Here is a 12,404-nt window from a genome sequence, read left to right as displayed (position 1 = left end):
ATATACATAGCATACGCTACATACATGTTTATAATTATATCATTTCCTGATCTTATGTTTCTTTCCAAAGCAGATTGGTTTTAATGCATCCCTCAAAGCTTAAGCTGTACATGTTCTCTCAACATAATACTGATAGAATGTTGGGATAGCTCCTTGGTTTTTAGTGGGAGTAGCCTCACCGTTAGTGATAAGTGAATCTGATCTTTTATATTTTTAATAATGTATCCCTCCACACCAGCATGGTTGCTTGTCTTCAGGAGACACCTTCAAACACACACACAGGAGAAAGAAAAAAGACAGATATTATCTCCTCAAAGCTGCCTGTATAGTTAGCTCAAAACTTAAGATGACATTATGGCCTTACTCACTAAGTGGGAGGTTTACCACAGAAAAATCTTTAATCTTTACACGCTAGCTTACATAAGACAGTTGATTTTATGGGAGGCAACTGAAATTCATTGTCTACCAAAAAAAATTAACATAGTACAATTAATGTGGTTTACCAAACAGACTCTCTCAGAAATCACTGTATCTATGCAGTTACGATGCAATTAAGCTGATATCATACAATGTACAGTAACTTGGCTGCATACCTGAATAATGTATGTCTTCCTTCTGTGTCAAACTTATTTATGTACAACTGCAAAACATTTAAACTTTTCTTTCTCTGAAGAAAAAAAGATATTATGAGATTGATACTAATGAAATAAATTCAGCACTCACTTAACTGATTCTGTAGGTCACATTACATACCAGATGCTCTATGGGACAAAGGGTCATAACTTTCACCAAATCCTGCCATTGGACCAAGAAAACATAATTTCTAATTAGGTACAGATCATTACATTACATCATACTAACTAAAATCTACTCAATACATTAAAAAAACCCCAAAGAAACAAAACCCACAAGAGCCCACAAAACCATGCCTGTGAAAAGTTCAGAGAAATTCCCATTAGCTTCAGTGGTTCAAATCCCAGGGCAGATAGACAACAACACTGTTGGGCAAAATAAGAATTTAGTCAAGAGCAGATTTCTAAGGAAGAGGCAGAAAAGAGCAAGCACCATCTTTCAGCTAAAATCAGTGCCCACCTGCTTCAGTGGCCTGTACATACTCTAAAGCATAGTTAACTGTTACTAAAACTTCATGCTGTATTGGGTAGAAGAGACAGTCAATTCTGTACTGCAAGGCACTGAAGGTATCAGTTTAAAGATATGAGTGTATAATGGTTCAGAAGTATCTCAAATACCTAGAAGACAGCCAAATATTATTTATAATCAAACTTCAATTACTTCTGTACATTACTTATTATTACCTGAGGTACATTAATAAAATCTCTGAATTCTAAATACTGATGGAGAAGGCTATTATCTTCCATCCTCAATAAACAGCTCTCAAACAGATCCTGCAGGAGGATAAGAAAGAAAGTAAGCTGGCAACATTTTGCACACACAAGACATTAATTTATATGCTTAACCATTAGCATGCTTAATATGCCATTAATTTCATGGCTAAAACCACCTTCACTATAAATGCTCAGACACTGAAAGTTTGTAGGAGCTACAAATGATAAACAGAATGAAAACATTTATGCATGTGTGTAAAATTCAATAAATCTGTGTTTGGAAGGCTAAAGAATACCTAATTAAGCCTCAAAATTTTTCTGAAACTATTATCTGAATTATTACTTGTACCTTTATTACAAGGGGAAACTAAAGTTTTACCATTACTTAAACTGGGAGAAGGAAACATTATAATAATGAAAATTTGAAAGAAAACTTACAAGTCCTTTAGATAAAATAGATTCTTCTGTTCTAGGGGAACAAAAAAGAAGAATCAAACTTAAGTTGTTAATTAAAAAGACACTTGATATTTCATCAACATAAATTAGAAGAAATACCAGAACAGGGATCAGAAATAACTTGGCCCTCAACAATTTTCATTCTCTTTCTAAATGTAGTATCTTCATCATTCCTCCCTAAGATTTTTAGAACAAACTGAGTTGAAAATTAGATTCCTCTCTCTTCAGGGTCAAAAATGACATTTTTTCCCCCCTCAACTTAATTCCTCAAAAGCAGCAACTCATATCCCACAGGTATGAAGACACTGATTAACAAAGTAAATGAAACTTTTCCCAGATTATTCCATTTGCAGAGTTCTGCAATCCTAAGGAAAACGCAGATTTGAAATTAAAAAGACCAGGAAGTTTTGTTAAGTTACCAGGAAACAGGAAGAAATTGTAATAGGAAACTTCCCTTCCATTGCAGTGCTAGGAAGTATTTGGTCAACACTGCTGCATATAGAAGGTGAAATAATCACAACATACAGAAAAGTCTGGTTTCCTTTAGACAGCCTGACCTTTGATCATGTTGCATATTATACAAGAATACATCCAAATTAATATTATCACAATAGTAGTAAACTAATCATTACAGAAGTACAAGTAAATATACACTCTAATTGTTCTGCATGTGGTTGAAAGACCTTAATTTTGCATTTTCAGAATGAAGCTTATAAAAATGGTATCACAATACAAGCAGGAAACAATAAATAAATGTTTTAGTCAACTTTTTGTATTTCTTGATAAAAGAAGCCATCTTGTTGTGGAACTTAGCATTTTAACTCTCACGTTTAAAAACCTCCTCTGATCTTATCTGGTACATTCAAAATGTGATTCTATTAATTACTATAAAAGATCACATCCAGTACCTAGAACTCCAAATGCCATAACCCCTACCTTTTCAGTAGCACTTCAATATTTGTCATATTGCATTGCAGAAGGTATGATGGACTAAAAGAGAAAAATAAGGTTTATGTTAAATTGTATAAGCCATATAGATTTGCATATAGTTAATAGATTTTTTTATAAATAATATAAAATACTTATAATATTTATAATTTTGAAACAGACACAAAATAGTAAGTCAAATTGCTGTTAATAACCCTTATATGGAAACTGTCTACAAATACACAATCAAATATTTAATACATGTTAACTTTCAGCAAGTGACTAATCCTACCAGTTTCTTTAAAAGGACATCTCACCTAAAATTAAACCCTAATAAGAGTAATCTACCAGACTAGAGTATGTTCTTATATACACAATATAAGCTACATAAAATATAAATGCGTAAAGGCTGGCATAAAACACATACTAGTGAAATACAGTTTTAATTCATAACTATTCACAAATAATAAGTTTTCTTCTGCTCAGAAAGAATCTTGAAAGTACAGGCTTACAATATGCAAGAACAGCTCTTACCTAAATACCATCGGAAAGCGATCAATACCAAAATGCTGAACAACCATCAGATATGACAGGCATGCCAAAGAATCAGCAGTATTCTTTTGTTCTATGTCTGCAAACTCCTGATTCTCCCATTCTGGATTTTTGCTTTTACGATGTAAAAACACCAATGGTATCAGTTCTTTTATATCCCACAAAATGTCCTAAAAAAGAAAGACAGACTGTCTATAGTAGCCTTTAAAAGACCTGTATACCAATTAAATTTCAAAGCTGTATTTACAGTAAATTCACTTACATAGCATAAGAATAAATTAACATAAATATTTGGTGAGTATTCATGATATGTACACATACATTAAAAAGGACCCTGCAGGAAAATAACTGCAGGAAAAATTACCGTTAAAAGACTATTATCAAGATAGCCAAGTCAATCACTCAAAAGTTAGCAAAAGATGAAACACAGTCACCCTGCAAACCCCTAGTTTGACCCCCTTATCCACAAAGCTATGAAGAATGGTAGCTTCATTATCACATCATGCCATAGGACCCCTCTGTTTTTCAGATCATAGAATACTTAGTATTTTGTTTTCTACTCACTTAGCAATGTGCAACACAATATCTACCTACTAAACATAAGCCCTGCTTTAATGTTAAGATCACTCTGTATGGCCTTTTTTTCCAGTGATGTACAACACAATGACACTCAAGTTCTTTACAAATCCTAGTGTGATCCCCCCCACTCCACATACATTCCTGCTGAATATGAGGTAGCGTATCTCCTGTTGTGCCTATTTTGAAAGAATAGCGAGATCAAGGTTAATTCACTGTTCCAGGGTTGTCCAAACTGAACATCCAGGATCCCATTTTGGAAAATTAGGATTACACAAGGTGTCATATAGTCAAAACATGATCTTACCTGCAACTCGCATTGCCCAATTCCACCAACAGCAGAAGTGAATTTATTAAGAAAATAAATCAAAGGTAATCTTCATAAAGAACATGGTTTAGAACATAATTAGCATAAAGAATATGGTTTCAGGCTGCCCAACAAGAGAGGCAGGATAAAAAGCCAGTTTTTAAAAACACCCTTCAGCTATCTTAACTATGAGGTCATCTGGTAATCCCTGCCTCCTTCACTGTACACCCTGAGTGTCCTGCAATAAATGAATTAAAGGTCTCAGAGACAAGATTCTCTTTCACTGCACAAGCCCTGATTGATATCACAGCAGTTCCATCCTATGCTAAGACATGCTGTGGAAAAAACCAGATGTGATCATGATAGAAAACCTAATTATTGTTGAAAAACAACCAAAAGTTTTGCAAACTGCTTAGTGTGCTTCACTTTACAATCTTAACATTTGGCTATAGAATTTTATGTGAAAGAATGCTTAGATGTTTCAACACAAATTGGTGAAGAAATAGGTTGCATCACATGGCAACTTCCAGACTTCCTCCACACACAGGCACATCTGCACACATATAGTGAGTGTATTTATGTGTGCTTTCCTCATCCCAGCTGGCTTCCAAGTCTTCCTTTTGAAACTCCTCAATAATTCTCCTCTAAGCAGGGATAACAAGATAGAATAAAGTTTAAACTTCAAACTTAACTCTATTTTTTCATATGTTCAGCATTAACGTGAGAAACAAGCGTATCCATAGTTAAGCAATTTACAGAAAAGAACTGTAATGGTCAGTTTCTTAACAGTGAATACTAATAACCAGTTAATAGTAATTTAATGCTCAGTTCTCCTATACTTCTAAGACATCAGCTGCACTCGTGATACAAATGAGCTATTACTGTACCCAGTTAGCGGCCCTTTGACTATCCTGAGGGAAGACTCCATTTAGCACTGAGAATATTTTCCACTTTTATATATTACAAGATTTACCAGCCTGTTTCTGAATAAACTCTTACCAAACAATCGAGTACCTGGCTGTCAAAAATGTTCCTTCATTTCATCATCCCAACACACATCATTGTATAGCTGTGCATTTGAAAATTAGGGACAACTGATATATACAAATACTTTAAATTTGTTGTATTGGATCTGCCTGGCCTGGAGCTGATTTTCTTCATGGCAGCCTGTTGGGGTGCTGTGGCTTAGATTTGTGACCAAACCAGCTGCCACCTGGTGTCAAGCCATTACATGTGGATACATGTAAGAGAAGAAATATTCTTTACCACATTCAAACGTGAACAAAGCATAGTTCTACTTGCTGTAGCTTTATTAATCACCCCTAGTTCTATTTCTGAAAACATCCATGTATTGTGTGTTCCAACATATGCATGGACTGTATCTGATTATCTTCTTATAAGGACTGGTTTTGCTGCAAGTTTAAATAAACTATCTATACACACAATAATCTTGCTCTAATAAAACACAGCTGCTATGTAAAACATTCACAACCAAAGTAACTGCACTGGTGTTCTTTAAGTCAGCTAGCACTGCACTAGGCACATTAGAGATTTCCCTCTATGCAGCACGTGGAGTAAAGGTAACATGTAGATTTTACCTTGAAGTAATACTGCAGCAAAGACAATCCTTTAAATATTCTAACAAATTCATACATCACCAAGAAAAAGCAGCAATTACAGCAAAGTAGCAACTGCTCATTCAGAGAGCAGTTCAGACTGGTTTGTCAAGGAGAAAAATTGTATCTGCAAGACTTGTCATTTCCAGAGATGGGACATGGAACTGTTCTAGTCCTTTACCTACGTGCGTTATATTACAAGGCCCAGTAAGTCATCCCACTAACCAATAAAGGAACCGAAGTGAATTCTGGAATGAATTTTAGGTAATTCTGAACCAGACCACTGTTTTTGCAAACACCGTAATTAGTTTTGATTGCACTTACAATAATTTCAGCTGCAAAATGCCGAAAGGGATGTTCATCAATGCCTTCAAGTTCTTCCAGCTGAGCTGTCAATAATGGGTATTTCAGGCTTTTCATACAGCTGAAATAAAACCAGGTGAAACTAAATCACCAGTGCAATCACAAATACCGACAATAACACTGATGACCAAGACTGAAGTCTATACTCAGAACTATGCTCATTAGCTGCTGATATTCCAAAGAGAATAAAATATAAAATGAATGTCTCCTGTTGAAGCATTCCTTAGACTTCACCTCCAGAACATGATTATCCTCACTGTTGGAAATTTCAGAACCAGAGGAATACCAAATCAGCTTCTTAGCACAGAGACTAACATTTGTTTACTATATCCCTGCACTAATAAATAAATAATTTATCTTTACCTTTATTCTCCCACTTCACAAATATGTAATGCATATTTAAGTTTTCCTTCTTTTTCAAAATACCACATTAAAGTTGGCAGCATTATAAAACACTAACAAGATGATTTATTTACTGCCTATGTAATAAATGCCTACTGTTCATTTTGTTAAGTTATAGGAATATATTACACTGACATATAAAGCTCACAATTTTAGTAATTCTTCTTTCAGCTCCATGTCATTATATTCTGATGACTTCTCCATATTTTTAACAACTTCATTCACAAAAGGTTTAGTGAAGTCCATCACTGCATTACAACATTGACAGAGACCCAGTTTGTCTTCTTGTATTTGTTGTTTTGTATATGGGACAGGTAAGGGAGTAAGCTGATTCATAATCATGGCCAAAGATAAACCCACCGAGTAGGCCTTCTTGTTCTGAAGCTTCAAAAGCACTGGTGGAAAAAGAAAAAAAGAAGGGGCAGTGGGAAAGGGAGAAAACATTTTGAGACATGAAATTATTATTTAGTAGAGGAAAATGTGAAGACAAATAACGTAACTGCATAAGAAAGCCTTTAGTTTCAGGGACTGACACTTGAAATCACATGAGCAGATCAGCAAGACTGAATGTCATCAGCTAGTTTGATATGCCTTTAAGATGACCATATATTAGAGGATGACAAAATGTCATGCATTTCAAAGCATTCTCCCTTTCCTGTAGCACCATGATGAGAAGTGAAAAAAAAATCTCTTTTTAGAACTCATCTAAGTAAAACAATACTCTTTTATTTGACTTGGAAAGCTCACTTATTGCTTGATTCCTCCTGTGCTTGGCAAAATCAGAGACAATGGCTCAACCTTTCCGGTGAGATGTACCAGAAGCAGCCCAGAAGCGCTCTATACTCTGTGGTACAACCAACTGCTTCCCAGACTGAGGAAGCAGCACAAGAGGCTCTCTGCTTAAACTGTGTCAGTGGCAGGCTAACTTCAGCTTGGTTATCCAAAAACCTACATGCTTCTCATTACCAAAACACTCTGTTAAATTCTAATACATCTCACAGACTGCTACAATCAGACAATACTTGATTTCATCCCATGTATCAAAACAGAAACTACTTCATGTTACCTACTTAGTGGGTGTCCAAATCAATCATTTTTAGGTTTTATATATAAGCCAGAAAAATGCTACCCCCTAATCAATCAAGTGTTTCAAATCTGCTTCAATGTGAAATTAATTTCTATTTCTATTTCCTACGGGAAGACGGAATTGTATGTTTTAAAAGTTAAATGAGGAAGAATTTCACAAATCCACGCGATTCTCTGTGTAACTGGTGTATGACTGTGTATGACAGTGTACGACTGGTTTACACCTCTAAATGTAACTGTTATAGGACCACATTCTTGTAAATGATAGAAAATAGTTGACTATTGCTTTTTCAACTGATGCTATTAATCCCACCTAAAATCTTTTTCTAACAGGCCAATATAAGTGTGCAAGCTATACCCTATGTTATTTTGCAAAACATAATAGTCTAAAGCCTGTCAGGGCAGACATATCCTGAAACTACTCTAGCAAAGATTAAACTAAATTGATAAATAATTGGTAAATGAAAAAATGATTTAATTCTGAAATCACGTGAGAAACTGCATCTTACCTGTCTGCAAAGGCTGAAGCAATAACATGACAGTTTGGCACACTCGCTCTCCAGAGGTCTGCTCAATCTGCTCAAGTAAACCCAAAAAAAGTTCCTTTGGATTGCATAGCTGCAAGAGAGAAACAACATGTATGTTTTAATAATGATGGTCATAAGCTAAAGAATTCATCACAAGGAAACTTCAAGACCAAAGCTCCTGAAAGTCAAGAAAGGAGATTGGAACATCCAAGGTAATCTTTAAACAAACAAATATAAAACAGTAAGTACTTCCCTACAATTTTTACCTTCTGTAGAGTCTATGTATATGTGTACACTTATGAAAATATGAACGATAAATAATGACACTAAACTTGGTTTCTAAGGTCTATAAAAACCTCACAGTATCTTAGTAAAATAATCCTTGGGAGTAGAGAGAAAAATACTTGAGTGTGAATTTAACTCCAGCTATAGAGTTTGTAAGTTGTTTTTTATATACATAAATGAAAGTGAAATAGTTTTCTACAGATTAAATCTTTTTTTTTTCCCTTACTGCTCCATCAGAATCATCAGGTAATCAGTCATACTGTATCCACAGTAGACAAGAGCAGTATTGCTGTGGCTGCTCTGACGGCAGCAGGTGGTTATCTTCACTAGTTCTATGTGCCTTTTTCTTATGGGCAATGCTCTATCTTTTTGTTATGCCCAGTTACTAATTTCACCAGATTTATAAGAAGTTAATTGTCTCTGAGAACGCTAAGCCTGTGTCTACTTCAGATGAAACTGAAAACATACCTGTGCCAACTGCTCTAGTATCTTCAAGCAGTGTTCTCGCTTATCATCTTCCTTTTTATACATAAAAATACATCTAACCAGGGGAGAGATGAGATTCCAGCCCATATTCTTGACGATAACCTAAAAAAAAACAGATTTTCAGAGAATAAACCAAAATTGGTATCTCTAAATCCAGACAGATTGTACCTATGAAGGCCAAAAAGACAACAGATTGATGTTTTAAGCAAAACCATAATTATGTCCTTAAAAATTTAACAACTATTACCATAGAGGTCTGTATTTGACATACACTGTATTCTCTCCCCCTACCTATAAAAACAGCTGTGTGTTTTGTATAGTTTTCTTCAATGTGTTAATTTTAACATGTCAATATATATGTCTAAAAATTTATATGACGATACATTTAAGCCAGGACTTAGTAGAGGAGTTTAACTGAAAGAACATTTAGACAAATTGTGTTTAACCCAAAGAGACTGAGATCTTCAGCTGTTACTCCAAACTCACAGATGCAAAACCAGACTATGAACCCCATGTAACATTGCAAGAACATTCCATCCTACACTTTATGTCTGAAATTCCTATTTAGCTGTGTACAAATTAGTATATTCTCCCAACTCCCCAAAGTGCCTACAGACACTACCATCTCTTACATTAGCATCAGCTTAGTTGGTTCTTACAGTTTTGGCCAATATTATTTTACCCATCTATGCTGGGTTGCGCCCAGACAGCAGCTAAGCACCCACCAAATGTTTACTCACCCTCCCCTCACAGTGGGATGGGGGAAGACAATGGGAAGAGCAGAACAGAATAACCCATGGTTTAAATTTAGTAAGTGACAAAAGGGACAAAAGAGAGTAGAAGGGAAGGACAAACCAACTTCCAACATCAAACCAATGCCCAGCCAGCATCCAAGCAACAGCTACTTTGAAAAACAGGTCCCCACCCCCATCTGATTCTATTGCTGAGCAGAATGTTATATGGTATGAAATTCTTTGATCAGGTGTGCTGTTCCAGATGTGTCCCCCCCCAAACTTCCCTACTTACTAAGGGGGCAGAGTGAGAAATTAAAGCCCTGATGCTGTGCAAGCACTGCTCAGCAACAGCTGAAACACTGGTGTGTTATCAACGAATCTAAAACACAGCACCACACAGGCTGCCATGAAGAAAATCAACTCCATGCCAGCCAGATCCAGTACACCACCCGAAATCCTGAACTGCAAAAAAGGACAGTCACTTTCTCTCAGTTATGCTTTTGTTCTCTCTTTTCTCTTTGCTTAGACCACTCATTAATGGTTTTGTTAAGATTACTGTGACTTGGTTTCTGTGAGCTACCTGAAGTTATATAAGAATGTGCACTTACACAGACCAACTTAGTATATACCCATATGTACAGCATTGCTCCATGGTGGAAGTAGCTTTCCCTTTTTAATAAGCAGTTTTACCTATTTAGCTGAGTTAGTGCACAAGTAATATATAGTGCAGACTTAAAACTCACCTTATTTTTCTCATTTTGAATTACTTCCAGTAACTGAGCTGCATACCCATCCTCTAAACATTTCTGACCTGCTACCTGAAACAGATTAAAATCTTCTCCTTTGAAGTCAGCTTCTTCCAGAATTTGCTAGAAAGAAAATATGCATATTCAATCCCACACTTATAAAAGGCAAATAAAAATAAGAAAAAACAAGCTTTCATATAAAAATTAAATATAGTGTCATCATAACTGGTTTTATATACATTTTTCACGCACAAACAAAGCAGGATTTCAATAGTACTAAGTCTGACTACAACATACTAATTGGAAGATGGGTTTTCTACAACAACCTGCCAGGAATTTGTTCCTTCAGACAGGTACTGCTGAATACAAGAATACTTCTTTTTCCAGGAAGCAGAAGTTGTCAAGCATCTTGTGTAGACAAGTCCCTTAGTGACATGGGTTAGTGGTGGCCTTTGCAGTACTGGGGAACGGTTGGACTTTACGATCTTAAAGGTCTTTTCCAACCTGGTTAATTCTGTGATTCTGTGATAAGTGCTATAGAGAAGTCAATGAAATATGAAGAATCAACTTAGCTGCCCAATGAGTTTAGCTAACTGTCTTCTGTTTTGGGGTTAGTTTTTACAATATATGAAAAGAAATATACACTGCTTGCACTTGTTACTCTTATGGAAAGAAAATTACTTACACATCTTTGTATTATGGCTTGAAGTTCATCAACCGCCATTGTAGTTTGCCTTTGTTCTTCTGGCATTGAAAACTAATTAAAGAGTGCAATATTAAAACACATGAAGTAAAAACAGAGACAGACACTACATTTTCTGTGTCTTTTCTCACCAGAGGAGCTCCTGTTCAGCCCTGTCTGGTGCACTCTAACCTCATGCCTGGGATACACACAGCTGATCCAACCACCATGCCAGTTTATGCCAACTAGTCCAATCAAGATTACATATATATTAACATTTATTTCTTTCTAGTCTCTAGGTGAGACTATTTCAGTGGCCTTTTACCTCTAGATTTTACAATGTAAAACTTTCTTGCTAAAAGCAATTAGCTTAAATATTTGAATAACATTACGTATATACAAAATTTCACATAGTCAAGATCACAAATTACAGAAAAAATCAAGCTTGGTTATCCTATATGATATATCATAGGCATAATCTTTAAGCAATGCTATATGCCTAAACCTGGTTGTATGATTACTATGAGCATCAATTACTTCCACACCTGGATAACTCTTCACCAAAACACCCAAGTTCCACATTTATACAAACACCTCAATGTAACATACTCAAGCTTTCCTCTTACGTTTGTCCTATGCTGTGTCACGCAACATCTGGATTATTAAAATATGGACTGGATGTTTACAAAACAGAGATAAAATCTCAATAGGCATCTATGTGTGAGTTGTATTATTTAAAGAACAAACAACCCATGTTCTATTCCCAACTACCTGTTTTAACATTTTTACGTCACTACAGTCTATCCACACATCATGTCTGTCATTTTAATTTGGTTATTATCACACACTTTATTACCATATGTTGTAAATAAGCTCTTCATTTTAAAGAATGTTACTACTCCTCCCAAAATAATTCAAACATTTAACATTTAAACATTTAAATTTAAACTAATTGAATATGTAAATTTAAACAAACAGTTAAACAAACAATGAAACGTACTTCTGAACGCCCATATTCCTGCATTTTCAACCTTCAGTCACTTCACAGTGTACTTACAGCCTTGAAACAGGCCCTGAGTGAACATCCCCCCAAGCTGCCTCAGGGATTTACCTTTAATACTTAATCCAGCTTCTAATTAAGGCTTCCCAGAGGTTTCAGCGGCAAGGTAACAGCAGCTGAACCATGTGAGACGGAAGCCTCCCAGTCCCAGCTGAGCTAACAAGCACCGCACCGCTCTCCCTCTGTTCACCACCCGGGCTCACCTCAGCGGGCCGCAGGCCTCACACGGATCAGCCGTGCCGTGCCGCTCCGC

General features: G+C 35.8%; 1 protein-coding gene across 1 annotated transcript in view; it reads right to left on the bottom strand.

The window, feature by feature from the left end:
- GLMN (glomulin, FKBP associated protein) overlaps positions 1-12,404 on the bottom strand; it is a 21,175-nt gene extending 8,771 nt beyond the window's left edge. The window contains exons 1-14 of the mRNA XM_034064236.1: positions 12,355-12,404; positions 11,095-11,166; positions 10,407-10,532; positions 8,912-9,031; positions 8,141-8,249; positions 6,694-6,940; positions 6,105-6,204; positions 3,264-3,451; positions 2,739-2,792; positions 1,785-1,815; positions 1,317-1,406; positions 754-795; positions 594-667; positions 180-264 (exon numbers count right to left, since the gene is read on the bottom strand). Of these exons, the coding sequence (XP_033920127.1) occupies positions 180-264; positions 594-667; positions 754-795; positions 1,317-1,406; positions 1,785-1,815; positions 2,739-2,792; positions 3,264-3,451; positions 6,105-6,204; positions 6,694-6,940; positions 8,141-8,249; positions 8,912-9,031; positions 10,407-10,532; positions 11,095-11,160 (1,332 nt within the window). The 5' untranslated portion in view covers positions 11,161-11,166; positions 12,355-12,404. The remainder of the gene's footprint in view (positions 1-179; positions 265-593; positions 668-753; positions 796-1,316; positions 1,407-1,784; positions 1,816-2,738; positions 2,793-3,263; positions 3,452-6,104; positions 6,205-6,693; positions 6,941-8,140; positions 8,250-8,911; positions 9,032-10,406; positions 10,533-11,094; positions 11,167-12,354) is intronic.

The sequence above is a fragment of the Melopsittacus undulatus genome, chromosome 6, assembly GCF_012275295.1.
Source record: "Melopsittacus undulatus isolate bMelUnd1 chromosome 6, bMelUnd1.mat.Z, whole genome shotgun sequence".
Classification (NCBI taxonomy): Eukaryota; Metazoa; Chordata; class Aves; order Psittaciformes; family Psittaculidae; genus Melopsittacus; species Melopsittacus undulatus.
Note: the sequence above shows the minus strand (reverse complement) of the source record. Positions and strands in the feature narration are given on the sequence as shown.